General features: G+C 34.6%; 3 protein-coding genes across 3 annotated transcripts in view; 1 reads left to right on the forward strand and 2 right to left on the reverse strand.

Annotated features, from left to right (window-relative positions):
* Positions 1-830: 830 nt before the first annotated feature.
* Positions 831-2,685, reverse strand: LOC120627095. The gene has a single exon (XM_039894942.1). The coding sequence runs from the start codon at positions 2,675-2,677 to the stop codon at positions 1,160-1,162; it is 1,518 nt and encodes a 505-aa protein (XP_039750876.1). The 5' UTR covers positions 2,678-2,685; the 3' UTR covers positions 831-1,159.
* Positions 2,686-7,277: 4,592 nt separating this feature from the next.
* LOC120627144 lies at positions 7,278-8,993 on the reverse strand. The gene has a single exon (XM_039895013.1). The coding sequence runs from the start codon at positions 8,843-8,845 to the stop codon at positions 7,769-7,771; it is 1,077 nt and encodes a 358-aa protein (XP_039750947.1). The 5' UTR covers positions 8,846-8,993; the 3' UTR covers positions 7,278-7,768.
* A 631-nt stretch (positions 8,994-9,624) lies between these two features.
* LOC120626763 (TELO2-interacting protein 1 homolog) overlaps positions 9,625-21,363 on the forward strand; it is a 34,473-nt gene continuing 22,734 nt past the window's right edge. The window contains exons 1-5 of the mRNA XM_039894437.1: positions 9,625-10,129; positions 12,652-12,794; positions 13,243-13,417; positions 14,390-14,582; positions 15,825-15,966. Coding sequence (XP_039750371.1) covers positions 9,921-10,129; positions 12,652-12,794; positions 13,243-13,417; positions 14,390-14,582; positions 15,825-15,966 — 862 coding nt within the window. The 5' untranslated portion in view covers positions 9,625-9,920. The remainder of the gene's footprint in view (positions 10,130-12,651; positions 12,795-13,242; positions 13,418-14,389; positions 14,583-15,824; positions 15,967-21,363) is intronic.

Here is a 21,363-nt window from a genome sequence, read left to right on the forward strand (position 1 = left end):
ACAAATCCCCAGTACGAGTTCTAAAAAGCTTAAGGTAAGACATTGTAAGAGTTATAAAAGTTCCTTCAGTTTATATCATCTGCATACCCTCTATGCACCACAATGCAAGCAAACGACAATAGTTTATTTTTAAGTGAAATCGGTGAATGGTCACCAATTTCACTTAAAAATAAACTATCGTCGTCTGTAGTTTACAAACTTTTGTAGAAATCAGTTTACACTCAGGGACCCATTTTGCGAATACATAACACAACTTGAATCAAGACGCATTTTGCAAGATAATGAGTTAGGTACGGAACTCACTGCATATTGTTTTGAACTCTTGACACCCTACACGACTTAATTGATAAATATGCATATAACCAGTGCATGATACATATTGCATTGAATTAAACTTCAGGAAAGTTCTACGCCTCCGCGTAGCTCTGTATTGTTATATTTTGCTCTATTATTTACCCTGCCTTGCAAGCACTAATGCAAATAAATTAGTATTTTTTTTTTTTTTAGGACCTTCAGGAACACATATTAACGCAAGTACTTATAACTTATGGACGAAAGATTTCTTCCAGCAACCAAAAATGTACAGTGGTTCCTAGTGGCTACTAATTAATATTTCGATCAGAGTAAGTAACACCTATTTAATGCTCATTAAATTGGATTATATAGGTGAAAATATGCACAGCCCATTTTTATTACTTGTCCTTATTGTAAACAATGTGTTCATTTTAAGTAACATAAGTAACAAGTCAAAAAGTAATGAAAGGATTATTTATATAATAAGACAAGTTGAAAAACATGATATTGATGCAGAAATAATACCACAATTTATAACTGGAATAAATTATTTATTACCATAATATTTTCTTTCTTAAAAATAAAATCCTAGACCACTTAATATTAATCCATAAAATTAATAAAGAGTCTTTAATATAATATCATTCATCTGGATGTACTCATGTAATGCCTACTTAGTAGATACAACTTATATCGTCCTCCGACCCCACGACCTTCACTATATTCGTCCGAGAGAGAGAACGGGTAGAGAGCGTGACTCCGAGGACAGCATCAGAAAACTTCCACGCACTCTTCAGGTACTCGAGCGTCTAAATAAATAATCATCTTAGCCACTATATGCCTTCTGCATATCAGCCGCAGAGGCTCAGAGGGGCACGTTTGGAGGAGTCTTACAAGGCTCCGGCGGGGGCGGCCTCCTGTCCTCAGGCAATCGAGACTGGTAATAGGCACAGTAGGGCAGAGGATCCCAGTAAGCAAATAGCGCTTCACGTGTATCGAGCACCGTGTTCAGTAACTTCCCAACGGTCGCAGTATGGCCGCATCGTTTCGACCCTTGGCACAAATACGGTAACGACACACCAACACGCGCTCCTATCGCTATCATTCGGCTAACATGCCCGTTCGTCGTGCTTTCCTCGCGCACTAATCTGAACGATATATGCCCCGTCATAGGCCGCGACGGTGTGAGGCAGGAAATAAATCTTTGCACCCAAATATCCGCTTCCTCGTCTCTTTGCGGCACCAAGCCTTTCCTCGTAGGATCAACACGACAGGTCACATTATTCACTGCACGCGATTCTTTCAATGTCGTACAAGTTACCATCTTTTCTCCCTTAGGCTCCCTCACGATCACCCACGGTTTCTCTGCGCTTATCTCTCTCGGAAATCTGAAGTGTGTTCTGTCTTCAGGCATAACAAACCGTAGACGATCCCTGGCACCACGCGCCCCCGCGCTGGCAATAAAGTGACGGTACCCTTCCTTAGATGCCCCGCTTTCGTACCAAGCTCGAACGTCCTCCTCACTGGTCACCACCCAGAACTGGGGTGTAGGTAATCCGGCGACTCGGCACACGCGCATCAACTCCAACGGGTCATCTAACGTGACGACATCACGAGCACATGGCACAAAACATTGGCATCCGAGCACTTCTAAATGAGGTTTTGCTAATGCGTCATAATACGCTGGCGTCGTCGAGCTTACTGGAATGTAGAACACCGCAGACTCCCTTTCTGCAATTTCTTTTAAAGCCCGGGCGTAGGCTAATGGATCCGCTGGATTCGGTCGAGGAACTGTATAGAACTTGTTCACAGCAGCAGAATATTTCAACAAGGCGAATTGCCCCTCAATCTCGAAAGCGATCACTCTGGCACCGGCAGAGTGAAAGTTTCGAGCTAAGTGCAACGCTTGAACGGAGCTGCCTCCGCTGATGAGGACCGTGCGTCGTTTGTCAGTGCTCCTGGAGATTGCGCTTCCGATCATCTTCAGAAATCCGATTGGACACTGTACACACTTCCAGAAAATGAATAGTGTCGCAGCGATCCATAGCGTGGGCAGGACTACCAGTATTTGTTTCCATGCGGGGTGTGCGATGAGGCTGAAGAGCGCGAAGGCGGGTCGCAGGCACTGGCGGGGGAGCCAGGTAGCGATCTGCAGAAGTCGCTGCAGCGGCGGCGTGTACTCGGGCGGCACTGCTCGCTCTTCGGGGATGAGCGAGAAGGTAGAGGAGAAGGATCGACGCAGCGCGGTGAAGGGCGGCTGGTGGGAGCAGCGTTTAGCGCGCGGCGCGAGCGCCAGCTCAGTGGCGGAGCGCAACAGGCGGTACTCAGGCGCGCAGGCCGGCATCGTTCGGCGTACTGACGCGCGCGCATCTTTCCCCGGCATATAAACCGGCCTTATCTCTGTCGCCCGCGCGTACTCTTCAAATCATCTTTGCACCCAATTAACTGGGTTTAAAGTAAAAAAAATACACCAATAATACGTGTATTATGGCGAGTAATTACTTAGTCAGCTTTAACATTACTAAATGCTTAGGGTTCCAAACGTGAAATTCTTATTAGTGATATCATGTATCTGTAAATAATTTCCCTCCTGTAAACAGTAGAGTGCATTCAAGAACTGTTTTATGAAACTATTTTATTGTTTAAAGATACTGTAGAATGTTAAGTAGAAAAATAGAAGAAAAGGTAATGCTGATTTATAGGCGAAGTGACATAACTAAAAAAAACTAAATTTCAATTACACGTATATTTTTAGTTAGCAATAATAAGTCACTAAAGGCGGTTTTCTAAGAGCTCAGGGGTTATAGTTAAGGTTTTTCAATAACGGAAAAATTCAAATTCAAAAACTGTTTATTTTATTTCAACGCATGGAGTAATATGATTTTCACATTATATAATAACAATCATCATATTTAGGAATATCATAAACGATAACAATATCACCTAATAGGTTAACCAACCTTTAAGGCCGTAAACAATTCTTAACACAAAAAGCTTCAACTGAACTCATTCAAAAGCCATTGATAATGTTCTGAAATAGAACCATGGCTTGATTAGAAGTTTTGAAAATTTACTTCAAAGATATGAAACATCAAAAAGTCGCATAGGAGTAGTTATATCTAGTGATGGATTGACTATATATTAGCAATCGTGTTCTTAGCTTCCGATAGCATATTATTTTTACCATTTTATGTTTGTAAGTTATACGAAATGTGAATGCAATTATTAATCATTCCCCAAGTTAACTAGTGCAGCAGTATGTCGCATATGTGTTTTATGTATTTAGCAAATAGCATAGGAATAGCAATAGTAATATAGACTGAAAAAATTAGAAGTTTAAAATAACGAAAAATAGCATTAGTTACCATCACTAGTTGTATTTACTATTTCCATGCGACTGAGATTTCGCGCAGTTTAAAAGTATTAGGTACATAAGAATTGGTACCATTCTGCGTTTATATATAAACCAGTGACCGTAGACTTAAAAAAAAATAAGTAAATTATACAGTCAATACCATTGTATTCATTTAATTTTAAACGTCCATAGACGTGACTAGGTGCCGGCTGTTCGGAACTTCTGAAATATTCTATATTTGGTTACAATTACATTCATTTAATTGTTTATTAAAATAAAAGAGACCATTCTTCCATCAAGAGGTACTTTCTTGGCGTGGTTCTAAACAGATAAAACATAAATACATATATATCTATATATGATTTTTATTTGTATTTCTTATTGTAATGCAAGTTTCGAAGTCAAAATTATATTTGGTAAGTGCTTTTACATGCATCCTTTAAATTTAAACTCCAATCCAATTTAACATTTAATTCATGTTGAGTGTTATATAAAATGAAAAATTCATTTTGCAGAACACTGAGGTAATTGATCAAAACACGAAGTTTTTAGGATTTTAGTTAACGTGTATGGAGAAATTAATATGGATAGATAACGACTAATAAATGAAAATATCAAAAAATAAACTATGCACAAAAAGAAAATAAGTTCTTCGAACATTCATAATAGCTTTAAAATTATCCAAAACATTCTAAATAAAGGAATTAGGCATTTTAAACATTTGACCAGTAAGTAACTACTCCATAAGAAATTATTGAGTCATAACCTCATTCTACAAGATATTTTAGCTTGGAAAACTAAGTATCATAGGAATATTAAATGTTTACTAAATGCAAATTACACGAATATTTTGTAACATTAAAAATAGTAATTCTATTAACAATATTAATTAATACTTTTCTATTTATCTTCAAACACATTATATCATTTTTGTGAAGACGAGTACAAGACTAGGTGTACATATTGAAGCAAACTACTTCAACATACGAGTACCTACATAGCGTAGGTAACTCACAACTAAATTAAATTGGCAATGAGTTTTCATTTTATCGAAAATATAATTTAAATTTAATTAGTCTACTTACTATTATACATCATTTTTATTCTTCTAGTTGTTTGCCTTACACCAAAAATATGTCAATTACCTACGATAACAACCTATTACAATTAATCGAAACTTATAAAAGGTTACATTTTTGAAATTACTAGAAATTTCCTCAAAGTGTATGGAAACTTGAAATATTTTTGAAAACATTAAAATAGTACCTTAAAAAATTAATATCACACCATTTAAAAATAGTAGTCGAAGCTACGAATTATTATAACAGATTAGACCGTTAGACCTAAAATAAAAATACATGTATTAGGTCACTTTAGTTCTGAAGATGCGAATTTAAAAGGATTTTCAAATTGGATTTAAATTTTTTTGGGACTCTTTAAGTATTGGTATTACACCACTAGCATTTTGGATTAGTAAGAGATTCTCAGTACCACTAAGGAGTTAGGAAACTGGCGCAGGCCCCCGCCGTGCTTCAATGTAAACACAGCTGATGTTATGGTTAATTATGGCGTAATTTTATGACGAATTTGGACCGAATGCCTAGTGTGAGATTTCTACCAATTCGACTACCAAGCGTGAAAGTAAAGTACAATTTGTACGGAATGAAAAGAGTGCCATCTATTTAGAATGCTGGGAAACTGGATCGTTCCGAAGATGAGCCGCGAGCCCTTCTGACCGGAACACAGCAATGCTGCCTGACCTTGACGGCAGAAATAAAATTCCCAGACAAGATATTTGAAAAAAGCTCTTCTACTACTAAAAGTTTGATAGGTAAGCTCAAAAAACTTACTTGTCAAGCACGAATATTGTAAAACATTCCACCACACTCTACCATGAGTGAGGTGGCATGTTGTACAATATTTGTAGACATTGATATTTTCAATTAAATTTAAAAATGGTTTTTAGGTTTCGATTCTTGGAAGACACATCAATAGGACATACAAAATCAATTTTGTTTGTTGAAAATGTAAGAAATATAAACACATTAAATTATATAAGGAACTATAGAGCTTAAAATAGTAAAATTATTTAAACATAAGTATATAATACAATATTTAAATAAACATAGCTGCAATAGCCTAGTTTTGGCAGTTCTAAGAAAGACAATTTCTTGCAAAAAAATATTATGCTTTAGATTTTCATAAATTGTATGTAGTTTGTAATGGAGGCTCAATTTACCTGTAAAATTTTGTTAATCAACCAGTTTAAATATCATTGTTTGTTGCCAGTTTCTGATAGAACAATTTTTAAGGAACTGAAGTGATTTTATAATATTCAATTAACTCAATGTAAAAAGCATTAATTAACACATGCAATGATTTAAAAGATTGATACACCTCTGTAAACTAGTTAAATTAGTGAATTAAGCAAAATTATATTAAAAACGGTTTCTCCATTTAAATCGGTAAAAAAAACTGAGTAAATGACCAGAAACGATTCGAAATTTAAACCGGTTACCATGCCCTAGGCCTAACACCACTTGACAATAATATTGTAGTCTCTCACCATATTAGATATTTGAAACTGTTTATGAAGTACACCACCAGTCAGCCAATCAGAGAACATTGAGAACATTACATTGCTGCTAGTTAAGGCCAACAAACCTACTGATTTTGTCTTTCTTTTTAATTGCAATACACATAATTGACTTGCACTAAAGTTTATCAGACAGCAAAATAATCCAAAGTAGTGGATACATCAAACTATTTTAGATAAATGTGTAACTTGTATATACACATATTTGATTAATTTACATTAAAATATAATAATTTATTGTAAAGTTATAAATGCCATTTTAATTAATAAAGTTACATCAAAATATTTTAGTATAACAAAAGTTTCTGAGACTTTTGTCTTGAATATTTGAATAGTATTCTAGTATTACACATACCACTATGATTTAGAGTTTGACATAATTTAAATACATAGTTCAAATGTATATAAGAATGCAATATTTAATTATTATAAAATAATGAAGAAAATTACCACTACCAGATGTGAAGTTAAGTGTTTTTACATGCCAGGGTAATATAATAGGTAATTGAGCAGGCACATGTCTATTGCTGCCTCTTTTTGCGAGGAGGTGATGTCCGCAAAGGAGGCGGCGGAGCGAGACAGAGAAAGAACATCAACACTCCCCTCTCGCAGGAGACGAACCGGGCGCCGGAGAGCAACCAATGACCTCCGGCCTCCATGAGTTGTAGGCGCGCGGGTGGCGAATTAAAGGGGAAGTTTGCCACCCAAATAATGACAGGCCTAAGAAGGAGGCGTGCCGTGTAGTGTACGCCTCTCTGGAGGATTTGGCAGCGATCAGGCTAGTGATGATAGGACCCGCCACGCACTGGGGGGTCAAAACCTTGGCGAGAGTGCGGTGAATACGCAAGTGAACCCCGTGCTCTCACTTATAGGGCTATCGAGGGACACACAGAGTTTTTAGTGGGTGCAAGTCCCACATAACTACTCCGTTTCCCCAATGGAGTGGTATGCGTCAGGCATTTTCTCTGTATAAAAAAAAAAAAAAAAAAAAAAAAAAAGGCACATGTCTATACTCCTCTTTTTCTTACCTGTCTTATAATAAATACAATACTATTTGTGTACATTACTTTTAAAATTTGGAAATAAAAGTGTTAAAAAATACATGAAATACTTAAGAGATTTTCTCTAGGTTTTTATTATTTTTTAAACTTTACACTAAAAAGTAACAAAATGATTATTTGAATTATAAGACAAGTACGACCAAATGGACTTAAACTATCATGTGGCTGAATTGGTTCACTCCTATAGGATCTATTATTATAACCTTTCCCAAAATAACCTCAAATACCTATAAGCTTGATTGTAGTGTTAAGGTTGATGGCACAGTAACTTTCTCATCTTCTGGTTATCCATGATTAGAGGCATTTGCTTTCAAACTACTAGAGTTATCAGTTTTATGCTCCTCCAACAACTCCACTGTGCTGGCACATATATTTCTAGTGTAGCGTTTTGCTCTCTAAAAAGGGATGTACATTGAGGTAACAAGCATCTAAATTCCCAATTGACTCAATTTATCAAACTATTTAGACAAAAAAAGGTAAGTCTGTTTCTTTGATATCAATTGAGCCATTCTTGCAAACTACATTCAGCTCATGCTGTGGGTCCTTTTCATAACGAAACCTTTTTGAAGTAGAATCATCCATAAACCTCCCAAGTTTCAATATACTCTCCTCAACTTTAATTTTTTCTGCAATCAAGTTAATTGTTGGCAAATTCTGTACTATATTAGGCATAAGTAATTCCACTGTCCCCTTTTCATGAATAAAAATACTGCTTTTGTCGGTCAACTGTGAAGCATGCATAAAGACATCACCACTTTTGAGTGAAGCTTCCAAGTTACCGGTGAATCCTGTCATACGTAGATGACCTTTCTGTATGACATCAATTTTGACAGACCGATGCATGTGATCCAATTTAATATTTCCCATTAATGTTGTGAAATGAGATTTGTCACTATAGCAGGACTTGACAGTAATATGTCCACCGTGTGAGACAACATTAAAGTTTATTGCCATTATGTTATTGCACTTAATACCTCCATTCAGGCCTGTTTTAAGTTCAATGTTAGTTGCCTGGAGCCTTCCCACTGTTTCTACATCGCCCGAAGCTGTTTCCACTTTGATATTATCTGCCTTCAAATTACCAACATTGACAGCCCCCTTCTGAGTTTTTATGACGAATTCCTCTGCTTCTAGATTACTTAAATGCACTGAGGCCTCGTCCGATGTTGTGACTTGAACTTTTAACTTATAAGGGACCTGTATTAAACATACGTCATTACGGTCTGGCGATGTGTTTTTGTTGAGTAATTCCAGACGTTTGGATGTTTGCTTTAATTGGAAATCATTAGTGTCTTTACCTTGACTGTATAATGTCATAGTCAATTTGTTGTGCGCCTTCAAATCGTTTACATCAATTGGCTGCACTTTTACATGAATGGGACTTTCGATGAATATACTCGTGTTGTTATCGATGGACTTTTCGACTGTTCTCACCAGATTCAATTTCTTTATATCGGGAAGACTACTGAAATCTACGATTGTTAACCTCAAAATCTTGAGACACTTATGTAAGACCCGCTGCCTCCCGAACGTGAACATCTTGACGCTCCAAATAAAGAAGCAGTTTACTAAAACATTGCTTGAGTTTAATTCAATTGTTACTTAATGCAGTAGTTAAAAGTAAATAATCAATTTTATAGTATGTATTGTAGCTACTCGGTAATAGACTTGAATGACATTTATAACTGACCACAGACTGATACATTTTTAAGCCCAAACATGACAGACAGAGTATTATGTACAAGAAGAAATAATTAAGATAAGTACCAGAAAACAGAGTTACTTAAAACAATGCCAGAAAAGGATAGCTGCTGGAGCCTGACTTTTCGCTTAATAATTTAATAAAGTAGGCCGAATTTTACACCCAGCCCCTTCACGCGGCATTTTAAAAACAAGCTTTAAGATGAAGCCGTATTAATTGTTAGCCCTACCGTATGTAGGTATATCATCGCCGTTAACTAAATGCAACATCTGCTTGATATTAGGACTGCAGGCCAAAACAAATATTCAATTTATTCAATTTTTAAGTTCACGACACCGAAATCGTGTTGCATGTGATATAATTCTATCGTACTGTTTTACCTAAAAAAAATTCATCTAAGTTTTCAATGTTTGTATGTGGTGTCTAGGACAAGTACAGTATAGAAAAGTAACTTTATCGAAATATTTAGTTAAGTAAGCTGCTTGAGTCTGAAGCATGAGGAAACCTGCCGCTTTATTATTTTTCAAAGTCGATTATGCAATCGATGGATATAATCTACCCAACCTCCAGGTTTAAGTTCGATTAATTTGTCAAGTTCGTGATGTAGCAAACACTACAACCCTAATGTTGACTAAAAATCAAAAATCAAGAAGTCAAGCCGAATTACAAATTACAATTATAACTTTTTAACACTTTCAAATTGTGAACAGACCTATAAAATTAGATTGAAGAAAAAGCTCAGTAAAAGTGATAGTGTTTCTATTTCAGTGATGAAAATTGGTTGTGAACTTTGTAATATTATATTATTTTAATAAAAAGTCGATGGGTAGTCGCTTCACTTCAATTTCAGTATGGGTTCCAGACTTAAGATAAAATAATGTTCAGCTGGTTGAACTGTAGTGCCATAACACCATGTTAACGATAATGAACATGAACCCTGTTACAAGGGAAACATTTTATCGAATAAAACCACTGTGCGAACTGGTAATCCAGGACCCCTCTGCTGAGCATATAACTATGTTTAGTGCGGTAGTGGATGATTTGAAGCTGGATATGTTGCAAGAATTACAGCAATACTTGTTATTACCCTTCATACATCACCTGCAGTGTGAGGAAAATAGGTGTGTAAAATTTATTGATTTTTCAATTGTTTGGATTTGATTTGATTTTTTCACCTCCAATATTGTCGTTTTCTATCTTTAACTTGTAGTAGCAAGTTTTACTATGGATCATGTGGCTCTGGGTTTTTATTCTTGGATTGGCCAATAAAAAATAGGTATTGGGTTTTTCTGTTTATGAATTCACAGTTTGGAGTAAAAAAATAGGAGTTTTCCAAAGCTACCCCATACTGCCGTCTGTCCTGATGATTATATTTTAAACTAGTTTTAATAATCAATGTTCCAATGCAGTTTGGGAAGGCTTTTATCATAAGTTTAGAGATACAGGACAGATGGCTTAACATATTCGGTAACGTCCAGTGGTTCACAGTGCCAATTTCCAGTGCCAAGTTTTTCTATTCTATTCTATTACAACTGGTACCCATAATTCCTTAACAAAAATCCCAATACCTAACAATAATTGGCATTCGGAATTCCATCCCAGGACCTTGTGATCTGTACTTTATTATCAACTCATATTTTTAACTTCATAGCTCATCATTAACTAGACCGTGAGATGGTGATATTAAAAAACAAAATCTGGCTAAGTTTTTTGTGGGCTATTCTTAGACCAGGGCGGTTTGGAACCCTCCTAGCTTTAGTTTTATGTTAAGGAATGCAGTTATCACCATCACTAACAGTAGTGTAAGATGTTAATTGTATGAACGCTTCATAAGTGCCTGTGATAAGGTCTACATGTATAAAACATTTTTGAATTTTGAATTTTATCCTAACCACTAGACCAACAGGGCATGTAACAAACATTATGCAGTAGTTAGTCACTATAAGTTCAAGTAGGTGTGGTGTGATGCAATATCAATCTCTAACAACCATAATTACCTATTATCATTATGATCATCATTGTCAACTTTTGACAGGTCCACTATAGGGCACAGGTCCTTTCCCAAAATGAGATGGGCTTTTTCCATACGCCACTACACGCTGGCCAAGTGTACATTGGTTGACAACACATGTCTTTGTGAACACTAGGTATAGAAAACTTTCAGGCATGCAGGTTTTTCCACAATGTTTTCCTCCACAGTTAGAGAAATTGATATTTTAATTGCTTAACTTACACATTACTCAGAAAAGTTAGAAGTCTGTGTCAGGGATCAAACTAGGTCTCCTGAAGGTGACACAGAAGCACTAATCACTAAGCTATCATCACTAACAATAGCTACACTTCATTGCATACATGTTTAAGTTTATTCACAGAATACTAATATTAAAACTGAAAAAATATCTGTCTGGATAACCAACACTTAAAGAGATTTTGTCTCTTATATAATATTATGATGGATGAAAAGCAGATATTGATTATAACAAGATTAAATATGTAATCATTATTTTGTAAGCCAGGCTCTTTACTTAAATATTCAAACCCCTTTGTTATCTACAGTACAATATAGCATATTACGAAATGATTTACAAAGTTCTTCACCCCATCAAATGGATAGTTATTCTTGATCATAATTTTGATAGAATACCAAAGTCAAATCTGCAGTAATAATTATAAGTTTTTTTTTTAAATTTATTTAACACACAAAACAGATCCTGACATAACATAAATATAGGAACAACAACCAATATGAATAAAACTAGCCACATGCATGTATAAATGCAGCCAATAGATGTGACAGACTTACCTTCTACAATATTTTCCTAAAACACAATTTACATATAATATAAAAGAATACAGTGTAAATGAATATGCCTAGTGTTGAGTTAAATTATGAAAAATTATGTTTTACATTTGTGTTTGTGTTTGAGTGTTACAAGTACAACTATGCAGAGATTTAATGAAAGAAACAGATTTATGATTAAAGATGGCAAGATTGCATGAGGTTACTACTTGTACAGTAGACAGTGTACACAGCATTGTATAAAGAAGTGTTGTTTTTGTTTTAGTTATTACTTAATTTAAATTTTTGGATAAAATTACAAATGTGGGGATAATAAGTGTAAGTGGGGATTACTGATTATTTTGATTTATTTTGGCTATACCAGATGGCTATTATCTGTAACTAGACACTTTCTGTATGATAATTACCTTATTGGGTAGATGTAGGTATTACTTTGCAAGAGTTCATGATGTACTATAATCATTATTTATATAGATACTAGCTGTTGCCAGCGACTACGTCTGCGTTTGATTTTGTTTTTAAAGCATTCAGTATCGCTAAGCCTTAAATTAGTATAGTAGTATTATATATATATAACATGTGACTGTCAATTAATTATAGAAAAATAATTTGCAATAAAATAAAATTGCGACTATAATTAAAAATCTAAACTATCCTATCTCTTAATTTGGAACAGACTGCTCACGGTGTGCCAATATAATTTAAAATCGGTTAAGTAGTTTAGGAGTCCATCGCGGACAAACATCGTGACAAGAGATTTATATGTATTAACATAATTAAATTATGCTTGATGTTTATTGATATGACCATTGCAACTGAGATTAATATCTTTTTGTATTGCAGAACAAAGTATGACTTGCAAATACGCATACTGGAGCCAATGAAGGAAGTGCTGACGCGGGTGAAAGTTTGCAACTTCCAGATATGCATGAAGATTTTGGGCTTGCTGGTCAAAGTTGTATTTAACAAAAGCAAGCTTGTCATAAGTAAGTTATTAATTCATAAGTTATGTGTAGCTGTAGCCTGTTGGAACTGTCAGTTTTCCTGGGATAACAAGTATCCTATGTCCCTGAGTATGCAAGCTCTTCTGTCTGTTCCTGGGCCGTTTCCGCACTTGGTTGGTCCAAAACTGTCTGTTGTATGTAATATGATGCAAGCTATCACTTTGTGAAATTTTGCCACAATCTGTTTTGCTGCAAGCCTTGCGTAGGTAACAGGAGGAACATTTTCCTGATTCTATTTCGAGATGAAACATATCCTATGTCCTACTCTAATAATGCTATATATATATATGTGTGAAGTTTCATTACATAGGCAGTATACAAATCTCTAAACAAAACTAAATCAAGGGGTCTAAAAGTACTTTTGACTACCTTTTCTGTGTGGCAAGAGATGGAACTATTTTTATCATATAGTGATTTCTTTTATTTGCAGTTTCTGAGGTACCAGAGGAGCTCAAACTGTCTGTGGTGCAATGCCTTACAACCCTCATGCTCAATATAGATCAGGCTACCAGGATCAGGATATTGGAATCCCAGCTCTCTCTGTTGGCACAGTCAATATTTGTTTCGGTACATTTGGCTAAGCTTGAGAAACTAAGGACGTTAAGGTATGTTCATAAATGCATTTGATTCTGTGGATTGCAGTACAACAAAGAAGCTTCAGATTTTGGATCTTTGTCACAAGGTTGCCTTTCTAACAATATACTGTAGAAGTAACATTTAAAAGCTTAAATAACTTTATTTTGTAACTGAATTGGATAGAGGCTTGACTAGTTTCCACAGCAGAGGACCATCAATGTTATCATTCATGCCTTATTAACTATAATCCAAGTAAATGATGTCAATTAACGTCACCTTAATATTAACATAACACGAAACTAAGCATTGCAACCCTTTATTTATATTACACATGAGTATTCAACGTGTAAATGAAAACCGAAATTCACAGGCTTTAGAGGTAGGTACATTATGTGCTGTCTCTGAGAGTTATCTGTGAAACCGAAAACCTAATAGTTTTTGAGTAAACCACTGCCATAGTTTTTACTAAAAGAAATTACCTAGCCCTAGCATCACATGCAAAATGAAAATCATGTGAATCCTGTCACTTTATTCGGTACACGTCGAGTAGCGTAGGTACTATGTGCGTGTCAGTCTTTTGTCTTCAATATATTATTAGTTTATAAGTTTTTTTAATAACACTTTGATTGTTTTGAACTCGTTTTTTTTTTAAAAAATAATTTCGCTTTGATTTAATATTTTTAAAGAATAATTCCATACGAAATATTCCTATGCATCCTTCAACATTATTTCGTAATTCTGTTACACGTTGTATCCATATTTCCATAATATACTACAAACTATAATTTTTTATCTATGTAAATAGATAAAAAATTAGTTTTCGACAAATGACTTGTGAAAGTCTGAAGCATTTTGTCTGTCGGAAGCGAAGGAATTCCAGAGTCTGACGCAATTAACTGTAAAAGAGAGAAATGCATCATTTAATGCTGTAAGATATAAACTACTATAAACATGTCAGTTTTTTTAAGTAATACTAATTTACTTGTTCATTACTTTTCCAGATTAGCAGCATTGAACTGCCTAGATGTGCTCATGATGATCCATCCGCAGATCACAGACAGTAACAATTACATAGCTGACCCCATTCTGGAGGAAGCAGTATTAAACATGATGGCCGGTATTTTACCCGGAGTGCTAGCAGCCTTACAGGACGTAGCGACATGCCCCGATAACCCAGGGCACGCGGTTATTGCGGTAAGTTATTACTATTTGTATTATAATATAATATAATTAACCCCCACTTAGAGATTCCTGGCTAGTCAATCCGGGATATGCAATTGCTATGGAAATAGGTGTGGAAGAATTTAAAAAATTATTGATTTGATCACTTGTCTCCCCAGATGGGTATATATGTAAATAATTGTAAAAGAAAGGTAAAACGTCTTGTCCAAGTAGTTTACAATTGAGAATTGCCTTGTTCTGTTTCTTGCTAATAATATTTTTTGTAAATTTATGATTTTATTAAACGGTTTTTTTTATAAATAAGTTTAGTTTTTGTGATTATATGTAACATAATCCAACAGGATCCCTTAAGACATGACTGATTTTAGGTCTAGTTAGGTTCTTTAACATTTATACTTGCAAGAAATGGTGGGTGGTAATGATGAGCTTAGACAACCAGAGGATGTGGTTGTGGAAAGAAAAATAGTATAAACACTTTTTTTTTCTCAAAACATGTATGAATATGTAGCTATAGTAGAAACTGATTATCTTGGTTATGTTTGATTTTATTTATGCAACTTAAAATCGCAAAACAGAAGTGGAAAATGGTATGTTGGTTGCTCTGCACCCCTTGTACAGAGAAGAGTACAACATGTCATTTTCAAAGTTCTGAAATCGAATCTGGTCATTGCACGCTCTCAATAATCTGAAGCCATCGTTCTTTTATTCCACCATACACCAATCTTGCATAGGACACGCGGTCATGTCGCAGATTATACCATTCATGTTACAAATATACCAACTCCAGTCTACAGTCTCCATGGAACACAATAATGACAAATACCATAGACTAATACAATATTGACACTTTCATCATCATCATCAATAGCCTAAAACAATCCACTTGGACTAAAGACGTCTCCCAACGGGGTTTACAGTAATCACCATGCTGGGCAGACGGGTGGGTGATCGCAGATGGTAGAAGTAGCAAAGAGGACGCTGCTATTTGTGCTGCGTTTTCACTAGTCGCCTTCTTACAACGTAACTTTAAAATTCTGCCACAGAGAAAAATATTATAAACACTTTTTATATCTCAAAACATTACAGTCGAAATAAGTATTATCTAAGCGAAGAAATATAAGCTACCAAATTGGCGCCATAATTGAATAATTAAAAATAAACATTACACATACAGCTTGGGTTATCTGCGGCATTCACGTCAAAGAGGATGCCAACACAATCCCTGAATTACTAAAATCAAGCTTTAAATTCCAGGCAGCCTTGAGTTCGACCCATCGCATTATATGTATAATAATGCACAACAAAAACCTGCCCACCAAAGACAATGTCACCGCAACAGACTTTCTCAATATGGTTTCACAAAAGGGCGAAGTGGACAATGATGTAAGCACAAAGGGTAAATGATCTTAGAGCATTTTATTATATAAATTAGTAGATGTTGTCTTGAATAAGTATACACGGTCGAATTAACTGGGCACCTATATGCCATGACGTTATTTCATTGGAAAAAAAAAGTTAATGTTTAGGAGCTTACTGGCCTTTTTAAAACTTATTCTCACTGTTTGCCTTAATAATTCGATTTTATGTTTTTTAATACAAGAACAGTTTAAATAGCAAATGCAACACCAGGTTCCGTTTTAATCACTAACATTTGATATTCATCGTTAAAGCCCACCAAACTGTAATTGAGAAGTGTGTTGGAATTAACTCCTATTAGAGAGGAGTCCTTTGCCTGCAGTGGGACATTTGTAGGCTAAGACTAATGATGGATAAAATGATAACATATCACAGTGAGTGATAAAGAATAACGTATTTCTAAATAAATCTCATTCTTAACAGTTGAGATACGAAGAGACAAAGAAAAATACAACAATATTTAAAAGTAGAACGTATTGTGCTAGTCCTGTAAATTAAAAATTAAATATATATGTATATCGTAAACTGACATTAAATTATATATGTGTATTTATACTATAACCAAATTATATTTATGGAATATTTACCAACAAAAAAATTATCTACAGACGTTATTAATCCAAAATGATATAAATTTAATCATTTTAAAATTATGGTGCTCATAATTTTCTTTATATTTTTACACTGTAGTACTTACGTAAATACTAGAAATTATAAAGCCATGGGGGGCTAGGTGCTTTACAATCATAAAATAAACTTTATGTATTTTCTTACTGAATGATGTGAAGTGTTTTCGTATATCTAAATATTTACATATTCTTACTTTAACTAGCGGACCAGCTCGACTTCGTCCGCGACTTAAAAAAATATTCATATTTTGTCGCGGACTGTTTTATAGAACTTTAAAGAAACAACAGTTCCGACAATTCCGATATACTTACACGTTTGGCGTAACGTTTACCTGCCGTTCACGCATCGCACGCATCAGAATCTCTCAAAAAGGAATTTTTTTTTGCAGTTTTTGCCCGCGATTCCTATATAAATGAATCCTAGTTAGATCGATTTATCGCCCTTGAAACCCAGGGGCTATACTAAATTTCATGAAAATCGTTGGAGCCGATTCCGAGATTCCAAATACATATAAGATATATATTTACCGATAAAACACGAATAAAATTACATTTTCTAAAAATGAATCCTAGCTAGATCGATTTATCGCCCCGAAACCCCCTGTATACTAAATTTTATGAAAATCTTTGGAGCCGATTCCGAGATTCCAATTATATGTATACAAGAATTGCCCGTTTAAAGACATAAGATATGTAAAACACTTACTTACAATATTTAATTCATTATTACAATAAAAGTATCTGCTTGGAAGCTGTTGCCAGCGCCCTTCGTCCACACTTATTAAGGGTTTTACAAATCCCGTTCGTTTTTCTGGGATAAGTAAAGTAGCCAATGTTACTCTCTGTCTTTTCAACTAACTTTATGCCAAAATTCACGTTGTTCGGTTGCTTAGGGCGTGGAGAAAGGACAAACAAACAAACATACGCATTCGTAGTATTAAGTAAGGATTGATTAAAAAAAATCAAATCAAATCTTACCAATCTGCGAAATATCCGAAGGTTAGTTGTAATATTTCTTTTTGATTAGCATTAGTTAAAGTTTATTTTAAGCTAACTTTTACACGTAGTTTTAATGATTAGGTGAAGTTCCAGAAAACTATGAAAAGTAACATTTTAACGTACCTATTACTAGAAAATGGTGATACAATAACATTACTTTATTATTAAAAGATTACGAATATTTCTAAGGCTATAGTATCTTGCTCACCATTATCAACATATGACTGGCCCATGACTCGGGTCTCTCAGAATTAGAAGGGTTAAGGCCGTAGTGCACCACGCAGTTCTACGGACTACGGTAGATTTAACACGCCCTTAAACATATTTTAGAGAACTCTCATGCATTCAGGTTTTCTTTACGATGTGTTTTCTTTCACTTAGCAAGTGATATTTAATTGCTTATAACGCACATAACTCCGAAAAGCTTTTTATGGTATAGATACATTATATACTAACATATGACATACTATATCATATAAACTAATGATCAGAATATATATATTCAATTAAACAATGGCCATCTATTGCTGAACATAGGTAACCTAGGTATATTCCTCGGTATTGTGCCGCAAGTGACAGACTTCCTGCTACTCTTTCGTCTTCTGATCACCTTGTGGGCGGTCTACGTTTTCCAAAGGAGGAGAAGGGAGTCGCCACTCCAGCACCTTGGGGTCCCAAAGTATACGTGTAACTGAATTACTAAATAACTGATTCAAAACATTCTAAGTACTAACTTATGACAACCCTATTGAAGATAAAAGACCGACACGTGCATAGTGATTAAGCTACGTGACGCCTACCTAATAAAATGCAAGTCACTTGATTTTAATTTTGCATTGGATGTTAGGGCTGTATCTGATTTCTTTTAGTAAAAACTATGGCAGTGGTTTACTCAAAAACTATTAAGTTTTCGGTTACACAGAAAAGTATCAGAGATTATATAATGTACCTCTGAAGCCTGTGAAGTATTATTTCGGTTTTCATTTACACGTTGTATAATTCCTTCCAGCTACGTGACCATTGCTACTTTAGTTAGGCAACTCGTTGAGCTGTGTCGGTAACTCTGGTTCTTCTAACGATCTTCTCATTCCTAATTTGATCACCCAAGCGTAGGCCTCTTCATCGCAGGTATATGTGTATATACAAATTTATGTTATTATTTATTAAATTATATTTATATATTTATTTTGCTAAAAACGGGTTAGACTTTTACGTTTTCAGATTGAATAATTCTGCTGTTACATCAACATGCAAAATTTTAATATGAATTCATATAAATAATTTTATTTATAAGTTATCAATAATTTAAAATAATTAGTTTTTTGTGTAAATTGAACTTATTTAAATTAATATAATTAATATTATGACAGTAGTAGACAGCTGCTTTTGTCTGTAATAATTTACGTACTTTTCCTTCACTAGCTGGCTTATGGGAGGGGAATCGAGAGGGGTACGCATTATCGCGAGGTGTACAGTTAATTCGACCGTGTTTAAAGCGTCATTGACCGTACACTTATTTAATAGTACGTGAATTGGCAAGCCACCTAAATATACTGAATATGTGTACAGTGTTATAGTAACGTAATAGTGAAAAAAACACTTTTATTAAACTATTGCACTAACTAGTTGTTGTCCATTGACAAATTCAGAGCTTTAAGATATAAATAATAAGATCCCTACGAAAAAATATATGGTTGGTAGTAACTGTTATCTAATATCTTGTAAATGAAAAATTTCAAAAGGATTGGCTACGGGTGTCATAAATTTTATTCGAATATTGTTAAAAAGTGGTGTTTTATATTATTACTAATGTTTTGAATCCTAGTGATGTGTCTATTTTATCTCAAGATATAAAACAATCAACGAACTAAAAACTGTTTCTAAATTATAAATTACTGGTGTCAAAATCGAATGCATCGCGCATGAGCGCTGCTATAGCTAAAAGAAGCAAATTCAAACAATGGTCGGGCCGCAGTCTTCTTGAATATACCAAAAAATAATGCTAATTATTGCAATCCATTTTCATTCCATTTTTCTTAAATAAAATGCAATTATGAAAATATCAACCCTTTGCGAATTATTTAAGAAAGTTATAAACCATGACAAAATAGTTTCTTAGAATCCGCAAAAGTGTATTTACATTTTCATACATTTTTTTTTTGTATAAAAATATAAATATAATTGACATTTGTTCGGGATGCTGAATCTTATAGTTTCTGGCCAGATTAGGTATTAAATATTTCGCCGCAATAAATAATCCGAAATTTGAGCCATATGCCCATCGAAAGCTCTTACGCCGTCAAGCGTGAACTAAAACAACCACACCCAAATGTCCAAACGTTATTATAAATTAATAAATCATCTAAACTGAAGACGATATTCTTAACATTATGTATGTATGACCTAGCGACTAGATCTAAAATCAAGACGTATTCAAAAAAGATTTTTTTAACGAGCTTTGAATTTCACGTTTATATAATCATAAGAAAAAAAAAGGTCTGAAGACATCGTAGATTCTTCTGATTACAAGTTTTAGACAAAACTTGATGAGCACAGGAAATTAATGAATTTTTAATTGTAAATGTGTTGTTATTCTTAAAATCTACTTAATTGTATAAAAACTTTAACCGTACCTAATCTGTTGTGTTGATGGTTTATAATTGTGTAAATAAGCCAAATTTCACATGACAATATTGCTGACACACATGTGCACGTTTGCAGTAATGATTTAGGATTGGCAGGCTGGAAACTTGACAGCCAAATGATTTAAGTTGATTAATGTAGAAATATCTATAATTAGTACTGAAATTGTTCCTCTTGGTCATTTGGATTTTTGTTGTGGTTTTCGATTTCAGAAAGCATACGAGATGCAAATCTTAACCCAAATCTCCGCAGCAAAGATAATCGTTCGCTAGCCGAGTATTTGCGTACTAAGCGAAAGAACACAAAGTTTATCGGTATGCTCAAACCGAGAGGAAGTGTTACTAGACCTAAGAACGTTAAAAGGAAAAGTTGTGTTAAAGATGTAGGAAGTAGGTTTCAGGAGAAATGTGATTCCATTTTGACAGGTAAAGGAGGGAATGACGTATGTAGTTGTTATATAATTTACGTAGCATGGATGTATTAAATGTTGTGAACGAAAATTATGTTAAATATGTCTTCTTCGATGTTAGTATAAACACTTAGGACACATTTATAGGCAAACACAACAGTCAAACCTTTTTTTTTTATTTGTTAATGGGATAAATCTATAAGAATAACCAACTTTTTAGAAGGAAAATGTTTTCTGTGGGTAAACTGAAACTTCCTTATTTGCCGCCCTTCAATTTCTGTTATTATATTATTATTATTATTCAACCGATTCAGAGGAGAAACCTTTTCTAATTCTATTTTGATAAATCGACAGATACTAACCGGTTTACCGAAAGTAAAGCATCACGTTTTGAAAAAACTATGAGTTAATTAAAGTCTTGGTTCTTTATCTTGGCCGATCATTCTACCGGAAACCGAAAAACAAAGCATAAATGTATCCTATTAACCAAAGTTTACCGGTAAATTAATACCGGTTCTGAGCTCTTTTTCTAGTGATGACATATTAGTTAAACGTGGTCGCTTACTTTTGGCTGCCAGAATTATAAAAAAGCTTAGAGACTGAACACCGGGTGATCGATAGAAGGCTCGTAGTAACTCTGCGCGATTAGAATTGGGGTGATCTGTAGTAGAACCTGATAAAACGGCAAAGCTCGCAT

Source organism: Pararge aegeria, chromosome 10 (assembly GCF_905163445.1).
Source record: "Pararge aegeria chromosome 10, ilParAegt1.1, whole genome shotgun sequence".
NCBI lineage: Eukaryota > Metazoa > Arthropoda > Insecta > Lepidoptera > Nymphalidae > Pararge > Pararge aegeria.